General features: G+C 34.9%; 1 protein-coding gene across 3 annotated transcripts in view; it reads right to left on the minus strand.

Annotated features, from left to right (window-relative positions):
• The window catches only part of ADAMTS19 (ADAM metallopeptidase with thrombospondin type 1 motif 19), a 134,354-nt gene that overhangs the window by 47,361 nt on the left and 67,415 nt on the right, over window positions 1-19,578 (minus strand). For all 3 annotated transcript variants that reach the window (XM_063422822.1, XM_063422823.1, XM_063422821.1), the window contains 2 exons: window positions 6,242-6,382; window positions 5,501-5,651 (listed from right to left, as the gene is read on the minus strand). In XM_063422822.1, coding sequence (XP_063278892.1) covers window positions 5,501-5,651; window positions 6,242-6,382 — 292 coding nt within the window. The remainder of the gene's footprint in view (window positions 1-5,500; window positions 5,652-6,241; window positions 6,383-19,578) is intronic.

Below are 19,578 nucleotides of genomic sequence, written 5' to 3' on the forward strand. Positions count from 1 at the left end.
ACACAAAGGACATTTTTTTTGAAAGAATGTGTTAGTCATTAGTTTTTAATGGCAAAAGCTTGTAAAACAAAACATGAAAGTCCCGATGTATTACAGAGGTCACTCCAGCTTTGGAGTTTTGTGGGAGTTTTGTGCCTATTTCTGTCTATTTAATTAAAATAGTGAGGCAGGTCTCTGCAAATCACAGGGATACATTTCCAATCATGTAAGCATATGGAAAGAAAGTTCAATTGAGAGGAATTGAGAGAGACAAAAACAGAATTTTAGAACAGTATTTGTGCAAAGGCAAGATTGTTTAAAATGTAGTGGTTGAGATGAGCACAGACATTTCACCAGGACTATAATATTTCCATTACTTTTGTACTTTTCATTGTGATCTTTCCCTGAAATGCCTTAAAAATCACCATGAAATATAACCAGTCTCCTACTTCTTTGCAAAGATCACAGCTGTGTTATGACAAGAACTGTTTTAGTGGAACTGACCAGATAGCATTCACATCCTGGACTTTAATCTTAAAAGCCAGTATTTAATAGTTCAACAATCGCATTAAATTGTCAAGTTTTACAATCCTGTTTAATCATCAAGAACTACTTATAAGCCATGATCTCACTGTTATGTGAAACAATGTTAGGATCTAATTGATTCTTGCATGAGACATCACGGGCATAAAAGCAAACTTGGCTCGCTTGCAAGGTAAGCATGGAGACACAGCATAAATCTTGAGCCTGGAGATCCACTCATGCTTTTCTAGGGTCTAAAAATTTTGCCTAAGGTATGAAAAAAAAAAGTCTTAGAAATAAAAATGAAAAGAAAAAATTAAGCTCACCATTTATGAAAGGGGAGTAGGAGGGCCTCACTTAGGAAAATACAGGAGTAGAACCTCAGCGGTTCCTTCAGTTCTTTGCTTCATTCATTAAATTAAATAATAAAGAGGAATTCTTGATAGCAAGGGAATATAATTTGTATCACTAGTATTTCTCAGAGGTTGCATGTAATGCAACTGTAAAATGCAGTCCTAAAGTAATCCTTGGTAATAACAATTGTAGGAAATTATATCTCAGCAAAAATGCACTGTTGATTGTACCACTGATATTTGTAGAATTAAGATTATTTTTTGTAATTACTCAACTGTTTTCTTAGTTGAACAGCTGTTATATACGAAACACAGTTGCTTAATGTAGAAGAATGAATGGAAATCTGTTCATTAAATAATCTTCCAGTCTCAAAAACACTAAGATTGTGACACAGTTCATAATTTATCTTTTATACAGTTTTTCTGAAGTGCATGAACTATTCAGCAAGTAGAACATGTCCAAAAAATCCTAGGCTATAAATTGTTGGATTTACTGACATTTAAATGAACTTTTCAGGAACGTGTTTCTCTCATTTCCTGGCTTGCAGACAACAACTATAACCATAATAAACTTCCAGGTACTGGCAGAGTGGTATTAAAGGAAGATTAAAGGAAGTAGTCTGGATATCATGGAATATTCAGTGGTTACCTATGCATAATTAAATAATTATTGTAATAAATACAGTAACTAATGAAATACTGCATTCACTTTAGAAAGGTCTTCTAAATGTTGACTTCTCCAACAGCAGCCAAAATAATTTGTAAATCAACACAGAGAAATGTGAGTCATATTCATATTAAGTGAAATGCACTTATTTGCAAGGTTATATTCAGCATATTTGTTACTTGTATCCAACATCATTTCACCTCTGGAAAAGATGATAAAGCTAGCTATTAAGTAACTGTGCCTCACAGTTAGATGATTCTCAAGGTTGCTGTTTCCCTGAGATTCTCCTTGGGGTTGATGTTCTCCAAGGTACTAAGGTTTTCCCCCAGGGTTGCTGTTCCCTGGGAGTTTCCTCGGGGTTGCTGTTCCCAGAGGTAAGAAGGTTTTCAGTCTTCTCTTTGCCCTAAGTGTTACACACCAGAGGTAGAGACGACAGGCTGAGTCCGCCGGTGCACATTTCCAAGGTTGTTTATTCTTCATTATCTCAGTCCTTTTTCAGCTCTGCCAGGCCTCCCTGGCAGGGTACCTTATCTTAGTTCTTTCTCAGCTCTGCAGGGCGTCCCCAGCAGAGCAAGACACGCGGCAGACTGGGCGGATCAGAGAGCCCCGCGCCTTATGTACAGTACCCCTGACCCAACCACCATCCACAACGTACTTTTTATTTACAAAATTTTACCAATCCTACTACCTTTACTAACATGTCAGTTCTACTCTAAGCCAATCTCTAAAACCCAACTCAGCACAAGATGGGGGACAAGAGCAAGAACAAGGAGGACAGGGGCCACTCCCCAATTCCTCCATCTTGTCTCTTCAGCCCCATATGCTAAGAATCCTAATTTCTATATTTATATTCTATAATAAACCATCCACTACTTATTTTAAATTCTTAGGATTTGTGATTCTTCCTGCATGTGAGTGTTCACTCCCATGGACAGGAATCAGAGTCAGTGTCCTCCTGGGATCTGTGTGGGTCTAACTGACCCCCCTGTACAGATCCCAGACACCCCTGTACAGTCTTCAAATCCTCCAGAGCGGCCAGAGGAATATCCTGGACTCCAACAGATGATGTTGCTGTTGCACAGTCCATGTGCTAGGACTCGTGAAAGATTCCTGGAAAGTCTGAATGGTTTGGTTCTAATCGAATTCCAGTGGTAACTTTTTCTTTCTTTCTTTCTTTTCATATATACCAAAAAAGAACATATAAAAGAAGGACAACTTTCTTATCCTCTGGGCTATGCTCTATCCATTGCTCTGAGCTTCCCCTCCATTATAGAAATGCTATTTCTATTATTTAGAAATTCTATTTCTAATTGGATTAGCAGTAAACTTCCCTAACAGGAAGAGATAAATTTAAGAGCCACAGCAGGGAACAAAAGAAGGAGATCTGAATATAGTGCCTAAGGTTGCTGTAAGTAGCTTTTCATGTCTAGAAACTGAGGATGAAGTTTCCTGGAATTTTTTTTTTTTTTTTTTTTTTTTTTGGGGGTGGGGGATGAAGTTAAGAGTGTAAATTCTGCTTCCAGATATAAGAATACAGAAGAAAACCAACAAAATTACTTTACTGAGGTCAGGAAGAAAGCTTTGGAAAAATTCTCTTCTGCCTCATCATGTTTTGTCAATTTTGTCCTTAGTATCATCTATTCATTGATAATAGATCCAAGGTTCTTAAAAATTCTTTACAATAATTTCTTGATTCAATATTTCATTTTACAATTTCCAGTTTAGGGTTACCAGTTTTGCAGAGGATTTTGAAAAAACTGCAGAAGGTTATTCCCACTGCTTTCTTCTCAGAAACTGTTACTGGGCTCTCTTTTTCTAACTGTTAAGACCATAAGGTCATCCAGTAACACATTTGGTTTTACAATGAGAACTAAAATTAAATTGGAGTTTGTCAGGTAAAAAGAATAGTTGAAACAAACATAGGCCTTTTATACTGTCTTGCATAATTACTATATTCTTTCTTCACAGCAAACCCATATTATATTTGGATTTAAATTACAATAGTATTAATTATAATATTAATTAAAATAATACTAGTTATAGTAATACTTATACTACTACTAATAATATTTAATAATATTAAATGGTATAAGAATACTAATATTTAATATTACAATAAAATTGTCAGAAATCTCTGTTGATTTTACTGTAAATATAAATATTTAATATAAATAAAAAGCAATGATCTTCTAGGTAGGAAAAAGCAGACATATTTATTTAGCTGAGAATATGTGATTTAGCTGAAAGGTGTCCTCTTACATGCAGAATATCAGAAGAGGGGAACACAAATGAAGATGACTAGAAAGAGACAATTAGCTATGAGCACCTAGAACCAAAGTAATCTCTGTACAAACAATTGAACACTACTTCAGAAATATTCACTAAATTTCATTTCCTAATATTTCCAAAATAATAATGTAAACCAAATAAACCTAAGAGTTAGGATCTCAAAAGAAGAATATTCACTGCATCTATGAAAAAAACACAACAGGCATAGGATGACTTTACTATCTGCCTTTCAATATATGGATAAGAACAAATCACAAAGGTAATATGAAGGGAATTTATCCAGACAAATGAAAAGCATATAAAGGTATTATGCAGCAGAAAATCTTGACGTTTGTCTCTTTCTTCAATTACTTTTGAGAATCTTTAAAGAAGACCTACAAGAAATACTAAAAATGCTACCATTTTCATGTTCAAAATAGGCTTCTAGAGAACGAAAACCAGAAATTACATCCTTCAACTGAAAGCAATGTACTGAAAAGCAAGAAACAGTTTGAAATTGATAAAAAAGCACTTGGAAGTAATGAAGAATATTTGTAGAATGGTGACATTGAGATTTACTGCGCATACCCAGAGTGAACATGTTTTCAATCAGACAGCTAAAACAAATTCCATTAAACTATGGCTTTTTTGTCCTTTTCTCCCCAACTATACCACTCTCAGCATGCCTTAGTCATACGTGTACTGCAACGTTTCCTTTGAGAATCTTTTAGATAAAGACTAAGTTTAAGTGGTTTAAGTCAAATTCTCTGAAGAAATAGTACTACGTCCAAGCTAAAACCAGGAAGAACTAAAGAGAAAGGAACTATATTTTCCTATTTAATATTCCTATCCTTTTCAGGCTATCTGCCCACTGATTCTGATGAAACTATTTCACAGTTCCTCTAGTCCCTGCTCCATCGATCCATTCTCCATGCACTTTATATATTTGTATTATCATCTTCCCATCTTGTCTTGGTTAGTGTCTTGAGGACATCCAATATGTTTAGTCTCTCCTGCTGATGTTAAAAAGGTTGATTTTTCTCTGTAAAAATCATTCTTAAACTGCTCCTTTAATCAGATGTCTACCAATATTGGCTCAAAAAATTATGAAGACCTGTTCAATTTTGTTAACCTGTCTTTTTAAGGCTAATTTACAGTGACACTGCTTCACACTGTCATGAAGCAAGGTCAGCAAACTCATTTAAGTACAGGAACTCCTCTTGTCAGGGCACTGTACAGCTCTGCCTGGGCTAAGAGGTGCCTTCTGGGAGCTAAAGAGAGCCCAGCTAATTAACATCACTATTAATCCTTACAGTGTGCACAGGCACAGCATAATCTTCTGGAGATCAGAAATGGATGTTCAGTACCTAAACTACTAAAAATGGAACTTAATGGATAAATAAAATGGAATTTAACTGATAAATTACAAATATTCCACTTGCTGCAACAAGGTGCCTTAACACTATGACATCTTCTATTTCTAAAGCACAAGGGAAGTATCAATAAAAAATGTTTCAGGATATTCAGAGACCTACAGCAAGAATTACAAGACAAACCAATGAACATGTGCATATTAATTTTGTGAAAGCAAGTGTAAAATTCTTACTTCAAAGGTGCTATATTCTCTTTCTATAAAACACATGTACAAAAGTTACTCTCACACAAAAATTAGATGGTAGGTGCATTTTCTGAAGTACAGACACAGCCTTACCTGCATTTCTTGGCAAAAGGAAGCAGTTGGTCCAAAAAGAATCTGACACTGCTCATCTGCAGTGTATGTCATTCCTGGGAGCTTAGAGGGGATAATCACAGAATTGAGGCTCTGAGGATTCGTCTGCACCAGACAGTTACTGGCCTTTGACCTGGTAATATGCAGAGATTCACATGCTGAGCAATCCCAGGGTCTGACTGCCACACCAGCTTAAACTTGCACACAACATTCTAAATATATGGACAATTACATTTTTTTTATTCATCAGTGTTGAGCTCATATTTAAACTGATATGGCCTGCTTGTTATAAGTTAATGTGTTATGTTATTGTACATTTGCAAAAATGCTGATCAACATAATTGATCAGCATTTCATAAAATGCTGGACAACATTTTAGCATAAAACTTACTTAATGGATTAAGGTTTTGGTGGCCAAATATTTCAGTACACAGCATATTAATATATAGTAAACATAGTGACATATATAACATGCCTATATAAGTACATAAAAATATAATCATATACATTAAGACATGAAAATATAAAAATCCATGTAGTTGTTGAAAACATTTTTATAAATCTAATATTAGATTGTGATGATTTAAAATATTTTGATGGATTTTGCAAAACAAATCTCCCACGGGAGTAAAAAAATCTGAAAACTTATTATTTCAATATATTAATAATAGATATATATTTCTAAATGACATACAGTAAAAGTTCTTTTATTCAATTATATACCTGAGAAATCTTTCCAGATCTTCCCTGCTGCACTGAGACCATGAAACATCCCCAAGATTCTGTCCTTTAATCCATTCCCCAGACATGATGTGGACACCATCTGCACAGGATGGGTGGTCATTGTCGTGGTTTATCCCCATGCTGAATTTTGAAGTTATCAAAAACAAAACAAAGCAAAACAAAATAACAGGATGTTTTCAGATTTTTTTAAAGTTAAAACTCTTGCTACAGGCTGTAAATAGTTCATATATATTACATGTAGGAAATTATGATTTTTTTCCCCACAGTATCTTTCAAAAAAGTGCATGGAACTATGTGTAGAGGACAATTCTATAATTAAAGATGGAAGAGTAGCTGCATTTATTTGATGTGAAGTATTGGATTCTAATCGGTTCAATACATATTTTGGAGAATTTTTTGAACTTTCAGAACTGCACAATTATTCTAAGCTTAATGAATATTATTTCTACTGTAAATGGGCAACAAACTAATTTTTTAAGATTAGTGAGTATTTTGGCAGTGATTCTATCTTTAATCTATATGGAACTGATCGGTTGAAATTTTATAGAATAGTAAAATGATCAGTACTTTAATGTGTAATTATTATCTCTAAAGAAAAAAAAACGTGTTTTCAATCTCATGTTAAAAATAATACTGATGAAGAAATTAACTTGTCTTTGATAATAAAGATTTAGCATCCTTATGCATCCCAGTGAGTTCTCACATTCAATGCACTGCAATGAAAAATTCTACTGAATAGCTCTTTGAAGCTGCTGTTTTAACTGAAGACTCACTGTCACTCTCATTCATAATTAGCAAACAGAGAGGAAGAAGAAACAAAAACCACTAAGATTTTCAGAATTAGCTAAGTGGATCATGCTTGACTGATATTACAAGAAATAAATACGCTCAACTGTTTTTGGAGATTTACAAATGGGTATGAGACTGCTCTCCAGAGAACTGGATTTAAAGTAGTGCTGGAATTTTGCAACATTATTCTGCCCAGCAGAAAAGTAAAACTCTAGGTTTAATAAAGCTCTGTGCCTTGTATTGATTCTTTCACTTACAAAACTGCAAAGATAAAGTCTGCTGTGTCTGTACAGTAACTGGAGTACATCATGCTTCTCCATAGTTCTCCATTCTACAGTGGCAAATGGCAAAAAAGGCCTGTCTCCCAACACTCGTTCTCCACTCCATCCCAAAATGCATTCATGACTAGCCCAAATTATACATAAATTTGCAATTAGCTTTACCTTGTATTTACTAATGAAATTAACGGAAATATGTAGACCTCTACCTTGCCTATAGAAGTTCTCTCTCTGTTACACTGATGTGTACACCCCACAGTCTGGGTCACTGGAACAGTGGTTTCTGCATAAATTGGATAATTTTGCTGCCTGTAAACCATATAATTGCAGCAGGAAAATGTGTCTGACTCTCATCTTAGCCTCTGTCTCTTCCTGACCTGCCTGAACGGCACAAGACAACTGCACAGAAGTGCCTCTGCACTTGCTTTACGTTCTGCTTGCAGGGCTCATATGCAGAATTTGAGATATCTCTATCTCCGGAGTTATTTTCACTCATAGGTACTGTGGAGGAAGACACAGGAAATCTAATGATATTTAACCCAGTGAACTACATAAGAAAAAAGTTTACTCATAGCTCTTTGAGTTATATGCTTCCTTAGTGCAAAAGTAGTAATTTAAAAATACTCATTTGTCAGTATCATATACACTGTAGGATTTAAACTAAAACATTTACAACACAAAATCTTGACAAATTTATTATGCAATTGATGTGTACCATTTATGCAGAGAGGAATTAACACATTTATATGTTATTTCAAATATTTTTTAAAATTAAAGTTAGAAAACTCCTGTAATTTCTAATTAAGATCATTCCCCTTCACTCTGAAGAGCAATTCCTGAAGCTAGATTTTGTCACATAATATTCTGTAGAGTCAGCCAGAGAAATGTGTGCTGAGCTGAACCATGATCTTGACTGTTTTTCAAAAAACAATCACACTACGCACCACTGCATATAGATATTAGTGTACCCCTCTTTTTCCAATCTACCACCACAGAAGCAATTTGTAAAGTTTATTAGCACAAGAAACCTGAAGAAAACATTGTATTTTAAAGTTTAAATTAAAATTAAGTGGTTAAAACTTGTTGTACTTTTAATAGCTATGTATAACAGCTACATTAAGCACTAATAAGACTTAATTCTAATCATCATCCAATACATTAGCTGCCCATACTTTTGTAACACTTCTCTTATCCTGCTTTGACATTAAACTGTAGTTCAAAATATCTCTGCTAATCCAATGGAATTCATTCCTCAATTCTCTTTCATCTCCAAATGAAGTACAGTAAACAATAGAAACAGTAGAAAACAGTAAACGCAAGTACTGAATCCTTTTCCTACCTGAATGAATAGGCATTCCAAAATGCCTATTGAAAAGGCAAATACAGGTTGTATGTTAACTTCAATTAACTAAATTGCAAGACAATATCCGAGAAGTAAGCTAAAGAAGGAACAGAACCTGCTCTTAAACATTCTCAGGAATATTTTCATCAGTAAGTGCTTTTGATGTCTTCTATAGCATGATAATAGCTACATATTTTTATCTGACCTAGTATCAATTACAAGACCACATAAAAGTCAGTGTGCAGCAGAACTGACTTCTGATTTCAGTCCGTTATGTGTGTGGTGAAAGAAAGAAGCTGAACAGTCATTGCTACCTTCTTATTCAACATGAGAGTAGAAGTGTGAACACTCCTTCATTAACATTATTGCATGCTTGCAGTGGTGCTCACAATATTTTCTAGCCCCTTGCTGCACACAAAAGACCATACTACATCCTTTCACTGATAGAAAGGCACCACAGAAACTGTGGTGGGTAAGGCTCTGTCTCTTCCTACAGAATGAATGTATTATGATAGCACACAGCACAGTGCTCCCTCTCCTCTCTCCCACAGCTGTGATCATTCAACCTCATACAAGAGTAAAGCAACACCACGTGCATGTGGGAGGAAGACAAAGGAGTTTGGGATTACAGGATAACGTTGTAATAGCCTGAAAAAACACAATTAACAAAGAAGACAGTGCTGTACTTTAACAAGTAGTACTTCATGTCTATATATAGAAATAAATTATATTTTTAAGAAAAGAAGTGTTATTTATTCAGTGTTACATGAAAATGCTCTACCCATTCTGGTCAAAGGCTATATACAGCAGATAAAATAAGCAAGTAGGAAGTATTCTATAGAACGCCTTCCCTAAATAAAATATTAGCAACATTTAAATTCACACTATGCAATTAAACTACATTTTAATAATCTCAGTTTTAAAGTATTTTGACAAAGACTTGGTCCAATAAACTCTACTAACAGTGTAAGTCAAGTCCACTGAAATTTTTCTTTATCTAAAACATCCTCTAAAACATGTTTAAAAGATTTTTTATGTTTTTAGTGATGCTATGTATAAAGTTGGAACAATTGTTCCTAAATCTTTAATATGCAAGTAGAAATAGTACCAAGAAGCATCACTGATTTCTCTGTATTGGAATTAACAACTCAGGCCACTGAAAGTAGAAGAAACATATTAGTTCAATATTTCAGTGAAAAAGCAATTATTTTACAGTTACAACTACTGCTGCAATTATATGTGTTCAGCTGGAATCAAACAGAAAATAACATCTCTCCTGTCATTTCAGGGAATAGCTTATATTCTTACATTCAAAATGCATTCCAGTGGCAACATACCAAGTACAATTTAACTTGACCTCACCATTGCGGAGCATTACAAAATCTTTCAAGCTTCAAAAGAGAATCCTCAGTCATTAGTCTATATTTAAATAAGCTAAATGAGGTTATGCGCACACTTTCTTGAAATAATTAGTTCTGCCTTGCTATTTTATATTTCTTCTCATCGTAAGACATCAAAATTCTGTGACATATGCTACTTTCGTGACAATATCAATTTGCTCAGTGACCCCACATGCTTCCAGGTAAAAGCTTTTTATTATTTATTCACTACTTTGTTTGTGCTTTGCAAATGGTAGATGATGGTTGTCACCATCCTATTGCATTTAAAATGCAAGTAGTGCAGCTGAACAAGAATGATACTATTAAACCAGAAACAGGAAAAGACGGGACAAAGATTAAATAGTAATATTAAATAGATTAATAGGGACAAAAATTTAATATAGAAGCAATTAATTAGGTTAGTTCAGATAGATGTGGAGAATTACTTTAGGCTTCTCTATAAACAAAAACCCAGAGAATAAAAAAAAGAGAACAACTACTGTTCAGACTTTCACAGTCATTAACATTGAGACAGATTAGTAAATAAGAGACACTCTAGGGAAAGTGCAAGAGCAAGTGCTGGGTCAAAGAACCAATGCTAGAATGTTCAGTATAATAATTAGACTCCCAAATACTAAAGGAAATATTTATTCCAAGTCATATATAGAACAAGGGAATGATGAGTGTGAACTGCAGATCAAGTATAATACTACTAGTATGAGCTCAGGGCAGACTGAAAATTACTAAAAAACTTTTCCCTTGTGAAAGAGGAAGTAAACCTCTGAATGCAGTTGCCAGTTTGTATCTGTGATGTCTTATGGCATCAGGTTCCATCTGATTTGTCAAAAAATCATATAAATGATTACTATAGAGTATTTGTAAATTCACTGCAACTATTATCCTATATATTTTTCCATTTTGTGAAATAAATTACTAATGTAATAAATTCTATTACCTTAAAAATATAAACTAAGTTTAAAAGTATTATTAATAATGAAGTATTATCTTCCTTATTATTGCCACTGCTTTCCTTTTTTGATTGTCTTGTGCAATAGTATGCTAGAATGATCTAAACTTTTTAGACTGTGGATCCAGAAATTACAATGTATAAAAGCTTATATGGCATTTTATAGTAAAATTATTTTCACATCAATTAAATTTTGCAGTATCATGAGGATGTATTCGATAAGTGAAAACAGCACACCTTATGTGACTATCACAGATAGAGACACAGAAGCTACACTACTTTCTTAGTACTTTTATTGCATTTTTTCAACAAAATGTTTTATCACACTGCTATCTTTACAGACAAAAATATATTAAAAAAAAAAACAGACTACAAGCAGTCTTTTATAAACTGTTATATGTTGGCTTGGGTTTTTTTAAATCCCAGGTAGTGAAATATTAAGTGTTGTATGATTTTTTATATGTTCTTATATGAGGTCTTCACAGATCATTGAATAAATGGGATAAGACACATTTCAACTTATAAATTAATTATTTAGCTGGAAGTGAAAGGCAATTGACAAGCTACAGAAAAATTACAATGGTAAAAGGTAAAACACAAATTCTTTTGGAAAGATTTTATCTTTAAAGGAAAATCTACCAAACAAGGAAATCTCAATCTTCTTCTTAAAAATTAGATGATCAGAAGAAGTAATAATAAATAACTTTATGCAATTATTATTTCTCTTTCATGAATCACTACTCATTCTCCACGATGTGTGAAATTCAGATTACACTTTCAGTCTTAAAACAACTGGGTACAAGTACAACAGATATATTAGTATAGGGATATTAACATGCACTGGACGCTGCTGTCCAGGTGACTTTGCAGCTTTTGCTGAACAGTTGCTTTCTCTGTAAGTCCAATACTTCTACCACCATGTTTCATGGTGCTGGATCTAGACAAACTACTGAGCCACAGTCCTCTGACTGAAGTGTGTAAACAATTTTAAAGCTTTGCTGTGACAGATGTATTTAGCATCATAACATAAAAATATAAATTGCTCCTTCCTGAAGGTTTTTTTAAGAAATTATATAATACAGGAGAAGTATTGACTTCTGGCAAATATGACACCCATTCCACATCCTTGAGCCATCCTAAACTCAGTGAAGAGCTACAAAAAAAGTTTTTGTATTAACAAAAAGCATTGACATTGTTACAATCTTTTGCCAATATTTTCACAGGTATTTTAAATATATCAGACTATCAATTAAGCCTTTGCAACCTGTAGGAAGTTTTTCAGTAACTAACTGTTTAGTTTACAACTGTTATCCTAAGGAAAATCTAACATAAATCCATCCTGGAACAGTACAGCCTGGCAGAAACTTGACCCGCAGTATCTTGTCAGAGAAAGAGATGAGTAATCTAAATTTCATGTAAAAAATCATCATATCTTTTTAAGTTACTGCATTGCTGATGCAGTGCTTCTTCCCTGCCTCAGTGCTTCATTTCTTCCTGAGCTGTTTCTTCAGCTGTCTTACTACCAGCCAAAGTAGTGATGGTGATGCTTTATTTTTGCCTGGCATTGCAGAGATGTGTTGTGATACACAAAGACATTTCTATGATTAGAACCGGACTAACAAAACTAATTTTTTTTCATGGTTTATAATACCAGAAACATTTTGAGTACAAGTAAACAGAAATGAGAAGTATGTAATAGACTTCATTATTTTCTGTCATCTTTAATTTTAAATGTATTTTGTTGTACCCTTTTCAGGCTACGGAAGTTTGGAATGATACACCGACGTGCCCAGTAAGATCCTAGGCTGATTTAAGTCAGTGTAAGTATACGACTGTGGAACAAAGATTTCTACTTTGATATGGATGCTGGCGAAAAAGAGACTATCAATTTTTAAAGAACTTACCCACTAAAGCATGAAAAATGAATGTAAGGTAATCTCAAGGACTTGCAAGGTTGAGCATCTAATATATATACTTTGAACTTCAATAAAGTAGTTAAAAAAAGTCCTCTCAAGAACACTCAGTGCACTGTCAGTTTGACTGCAATAGTTTAGAACAGCTACCTTATGGATACTTTTCCTGAGCTATCAAGAAAAAAAAGACAGTGATGGAACTACTAGGGGAATTTTGTAGAAATCTTGTTTGACATAGAGAATATGTAATGCTGAGATGCAATACAAAGCTAAAGCAGCCTATTAATTTTTATCACTATATAAGTATCAAGGAAAAAGAAAAGCACGTTATCTTCCTTAAGAGTAATTTTAAAAAAGAAGTTTCTTATTAAACAAGTACTATATGTTATAGATAAATTTCCCTGTAAAGTTTCTGTTTTCTTAACAATGAGGATAGAAAATGTCACAGATAGTAAAATGATATGAAAATAATATAAAAATAAGAGGACTACAGTATGATAGAATTGGGCTGGAAGGGACATTAAAGATCATCTAGTTCCAAACCCACTGCCATTGACAAGGAACCTTCCACTGGGCCAGGTTGTGCTCAGAATTCCACCTAGCCTGGGCTTGATCAACTCAACATGAGGAGTGCACAACCCCTCTGGACAACCTGTTCAGTGCCTTACTACCCTCACAGTAAAAGATTTCTTCCTAAAATCTAATCTAAACCTATTTGTTCAGTATAAAGCCATTCCCCCTTTTCATGTCACTATGTGCCCTTGTAAAAGGGCCCTCTCCAGCTCTACTGCAGGTCTCCTTTAAGTACTAAAAGGTGCCATAGGCTCACCCCAGAGCCTTCTCCTTTCCAAGCATGTCCATGTTTCATGTAGCTGTGCACAAAAAGCAGGGAATTATAACCATTTCTGTGTAAATCTGTAATGACACAAATATGCGTATGGGAAAGATGATTGCCTGTATCTGTTGTGCATGTATTTTTTACATCAGTACAAAGCTCAATTTTTCAAACAGTAGCTGTACTTTTCAAACTGTTCCACTTAAAGATAAGCTCCCCTCTCTACATTTCAGTTGACTTTGATTTGAACAGAAAACTCAGTGGTCACAAAAAGCAGCCAAAACAGTCAAAGCTCAGTATCTCTGACAGTACCTACAGATAGATTAATATCCACTGAGAAACCCAACTTTAGACCATTAGCCGAAAGGGACAGAAAGATTTAAGAAAGAAACAATCGGGGGAAATGAGGAACTCTGAAGCTGGAATAAGGCCACAATGACAAGTATTTCCCCTGTGGCTTCTATCCAGTACCCTAATAGCCTATGGGGTTGTATGGGAGAAAAAAGTAAGTAAGATTATTTGGGGACAGGTCACAAACGCAGCCTCCACTGACACTGGGGGACTCTGGATAACCTGAGTGAGGATGCTGGGAAGCAGAAGCTCTGAGAGAATGGGACTCCAGAGTGTCCCACTGACACTGACTCAGATATCATGACCACTACTGAATAAAGTTTAATTATCAATGGAATAATTATCCTAACATGTCATTTCAATACATGTCCTTTTTGATTTATTAAAAAAAACCCAAACTCATCCTGCTTTCCAGAATGTAAAATAAATATCATCAAATAATTATTCAAGTATGAGTAGTACAATGTGCTGAAAGGCTAGAAGGTAACTAATGCATGTGAGAAAGCTCCTAAGGAAGCAGGTAATTTCAACAGTATGATTCAAATCATGGCTTATTCATCCGAACATTTTCAGGAATGAAGTCTATTCAGTTAATACAGAAAACAACAATTACAGTCCTAATATTGGTACATTTCAAAAGCAAGCCAGTTTTGTCATGAGTTAGTAGGAATTACAAATTCTGTCTTTGCACTCTGTCCCAGAAAGGTGGAAGGTATATGGAAGGGGAGGAACTCTTTCATTATTCATAAGAAATTATTCATAAGCTGCTGTCACTGACCAAATACACAAAGAGTTATCCTCCTCTGTTTTCATCCAAGTGAATTCTGCAGTCCCTGTCCTGGTGAAGGAAACCTTTGAGAAATTCTTGGTAACAGGTAAGAGGCTGAAAATTCTTACTTGGTTTACTCCATAGTATTCAGGAAAGAGAAAAACAATGCACTAACTTGTTAAATCTCTTTACCCTTCTTTCTTAAGATAGAAAAGTCATTAAAATGTGAACAGTGGGTGGTCTACCTGCATATCCACTCAAAAATAAATGCTAAGCAAATACTTTGAACGTCCAAGACCTCAAGTCAGTTACTTATCCTCACTAAAATTAAGCTAACTGTTCACAGTTTCATCAGCAGAGGTAACCACCACTGCTCCTGAAATTTTCTTGACATTAGATGATTAAAGTTGAGGTCTTCTACCAAATCTAAATCAGTATTTTTTTCTTTCCATGTGCTAATCTTCTTCCTCCTTAAAAACAAGTTCAGTTGTATAATTTAACTTTATAAATATCCAGACAGCTTCTTTTTCCAGTTACTTTAATGATATTCCTTATTCCTCATTATTAACACATTCACAAAGATTGGTAGACCCTTGCTTTTATAACTCTTAGGGATTTTATTATGTTCTGTTATCAGATTTTGGACACTAATAAGAAAAACATAGAGAGTAACCGACTCTCCATTAGCATTTCCTTATCTTCCATTTAAAGCTCTCATCAAGTGTCACAGGATTTTATACAACTTTTTAATATATTCACAAAGAATATATGCTTTTTGCTTATAAACTACTAAATAGGTGATTCAGAAATCCCACTGACTTCCTGTTCAGCACTACAAAATATGTGGTAGAATATCCTGAATTTTAGTAACAGTTACCTCTCACATTTCAAACAATGCTTGTCAGGAAAAGAATGCAGATGTGTATAAAACTAATTCTGAAAACTTCCACCAGTCCCTCTTTTAAGTGTCTAAGACAACTTCCAAACTACATTTAGAGCATTTAATAATTATTAATTGATGTATTTTGAGATGCAGAAATTTACTAGTCTTTATTTCTCCATCCTTCAAAACGGGGTCATAGCCCATAGAGAGCCATCATTTAAGTAAAATCACATGTAGCCTGTTAACTTCAAAAGCAGCAATTCTCACTCTTCTCTGTTCTCCACACAAAGACAAAGTCTTTTAATTAACTGTTGTTAGTTTTTACTTTCTAATGTGACCTCATTATGTAATTACCTAATTGCTTAGTAAATTTATTTTAATAAATAGGATATGTTTAATAAAACCAAATCTATTAATGTGATAGAATTTTAATGACTGATAACACAGAGCTCAAAAATCAACTGCTGACTTACATTAATTTTCAATGTCATTAAAATATCATCTGCATTCAGATACACAAGGTTAGAAAAACGACATTTCATATTGCAAAGTAAGGTTTAGTCTGCCATTTTTATTTCATTGAGAATGTTTCTCTTTAAATCAGAAAAGCTAAAAAAAACTAGAAAAAAACAATACAGCACTTAATAAACATCCAGGTATCAGAATGTATTCAATATAAAGGTCTCTTCTCCCAGGTTACTGACAACAGCACAAGAGGCCATGGCCTCAAGCTGTGCTAGGGGAGGTTCAAGCTCAATATCAGGAAAAAATTCTTCAAAGAAAGGAACACATCAGAACTTTATACTCATCAGTACAATGGCAACTGGTAATGTCTGTCTGTATATGCTCTCAGAAAACAAAAATCAACAGCATCTATATTGCAAAAGTTTTGAATCTATTTATACAATAATTTATGGCAAGAATAATATTTGTTGTACAGAAGGGAAAAAAATGGTCTTTTCTTTATCCTTTGAGAAAGCTTTTGGTTCTATGCTGCTGAACTAGACTCTTCACAAGAACAACTAAAATGGTTAAAGATATTGCACACAAAACCACCAAGGTGGTAATTAAATTACCTCAAGATTCAAAAAGAGCTAGTGGAAATTTTCTAGAAAAGACGATGTGTTGAAAGAACTATGTATGACTGGTCTGTATGGTTAGCATTTAATCTCTGTTTCTAAGGCAGTTAAGAATGAGAAAGACAAGTCTCTGTAAGAGACACTCTAGATACTTTTCAATCTGCTCAAATCCTTTCCAATACAATCTACATTCAAATGTTTGTCTTCAAACACTTTTGTATTATCCCTTCACAAAGGGTCAACTACTTTTAGTGTCTTCTCTGCAATTGCCAGGGCCTGGCTGGCAAACAGAGACATTCATGCAGAAAAAACAAACGTCTCTAAAATATCACCTTACACTCGAGGGTGTAAGATCACTCTATTTCAGATTGTGACAGCTAAGGACTCTGACTCCATTAGGAAGCAGGGATCTATGCCTCAGCAAGTTTTGCACTGGGAGATGCTTTTTGTTTGTTTGTTTTTGTGGCAGCCGCTCATACATCTCTGGCTACTTATTCTTCCATTTTTATGGTAACCTTATAAACTATGTGGTTTGTTACAAGCCTTCATTAGTTTGGATTTCTTGAAGAAACATCTGGTTCAACCAACATCATGTCTTTTACACTGACACAAGATTTGATTTATTCTTTCTTTCCACTTTTTAAAAATATCTACTACATTACACACAGAGAATTTCTAAGATGTGTCTAAGGACATCCAAATGCCATTACTACAGAGAGAGTATGATGGTTGGGATACCATCATGATTTTTTTTTCCAAGTTTATTTGAATTAGTATGAAAGGATTTGAAAGCTCTGAAATTTCATATATAACTTGTATACATACATACAACTTGCCTTGTAACCTTTTTTCCCCAGGATTTATATATCAGCAGTATAAGTTTCATGTTCCTGTAGGAAGATCATGCAAATTCCTTTCTCTTTCACAGTCCAACAGCAATGTAAAGCTATGAAGACATTCCAAGTTCACAAACAAATGTAACACAGTTTATAGAGCCTGACCTGTGCTGCAGTCTTGGAAGAACTGCTAGCAGCAACAGTGAGCTTCTCGTCTACCTTGTTTCGTGTACTGCTTGGCATCTAGAAGACCTTAGGAAGTCAAAGATAGGTTTGACTGTCCGCTGCAGGACAAAAACCTTACCGCTATGTAACCACATAAACTTTTTAAGATCAGTGTCCCACATTTGCAAATTTGCTATTGCACAACCAACACACCACCCATAATCTCAGGGTTGCTGTTCCCTGAGATTCTCCTCTGGGTTGCTGTTCCCCGAGGTAAGAAGGTTTTCAGTCTTCTCTTCGCCCTGGGTGTTTCACACCGGAGCCAGAGATGACAAGCTGAGTCCGCCAGTGCATGTTTCCAAGGTTGTCTATTCTTCATTATCTCAGTTCTTTCTCAGCTCTGCCAGGCCTCCCTGGCAGGGTACCTTATCTTAGTTCTTTCTCAGCTCTGCAAGGCATCCCCAGCAGAGCAGGACACGCGGCAGACTGGGCGGATCAGAGAGCCCCGCGCCTTATGTACGGTACCCCTGACCCAACCACTGTCCGAGACGTATTTTTTATTTACAAAATTGTACCAATACCTACTACCTATGCTAACATGTCAGTTCTACTCTAAACCAATCTCTAAAACCCAACTCAGCAAAAGATGGGGAACGAGAGCAAGAACAAGGAGCACAAGGGCCACTCCCCAATTCCTCCATCTTGTCTCTTCAACCCCATATACTGAGAATCCTAGATTCTACATTTACATTCTATGATAAACTAAATACTACTTATTTTGAATTCTCCCAGCTTGTGATTCTTCCTACAATGTGGGCATTCACTCCCATGACCAGGGATCAGAGGCAGTGTCCTCCTGGGTTCTGTGTGAGGCTGGTTGACCCCCTTGTGCAGATCCCAGACCCCCCTGTCTGATCTCCAAACCCTCCAGAGTGGCCAGAGGGATGTTCCAGACTCCGACACCATAACTTCGCAAGAATTTTACGTATCACTATTTTTCAGGGAGCATAAGATGTTATATTTCTTGTTGATTGAGATGTCTCCTTTTTCAAATACAATAATTTTGCAGCAAAGGGTTTTATTCTCCAAAAAACTTTTATTGTGTTGGGCATAAAGCAGTAATTATATAAGTTACTATCATACCTGTCTCAAATGATTTTCTAATTTACTCTGCCAGTGAACTTATTTGCAGATCATATTCAGTGATTGTTTCTTTCCTCCTATTCTTGGTTTACTGTCATAGGAATGAGTTTACAGAAAATAATTCTTTCTCTGCCTATTCCCTCCTTCAATACCAGCAAACACTACAGCAAAAAATTAAAATAGAATTCTATGTATCTACAAAACACAAATAAGTATTCCTTTTTAGACCTTTCCTTTATCACAACTATCATGCAGAGTGGCTTATATTAACCAGAAGATTTTTTTCTGCAGTTATGAAAATGCAAAAAAAAGAAAAAACAGAAGACATCAATTTCATACAGCAACACATACTTGTGTCAATCCTTAAATAATTGCTTTGTATTTGCTTTTTTGCATCCAGAAAAAAAAATCAATACAAATATTTTAATTTCCAGTTATTTCTTGCAATTTACTTTGTGTCTCAACATTAGATGCTAGGATCTCCATCCTCAGAAATCTTTGATCAAATTTAAACCAAGTCACTTTTAATTCAAAGCATTTGTCCTAAGATCCCTAGCCACACATTTAGCAAAACATCCCTCTGTTAT

This window comes from Prinia subflava, chromosome Z, assembly GCF_021018805.1.
Source record: "Prinia subflava isolate CZ2003 ecotype Zambia chromosome Z, Cam_Psub_1.2, whole genome shotgun sequence".
NCBI lineage: Eukaryota > Metazoa > Chordata > Aves > Passeriformes > Cisticolidae > Prinia > Prinia subflava.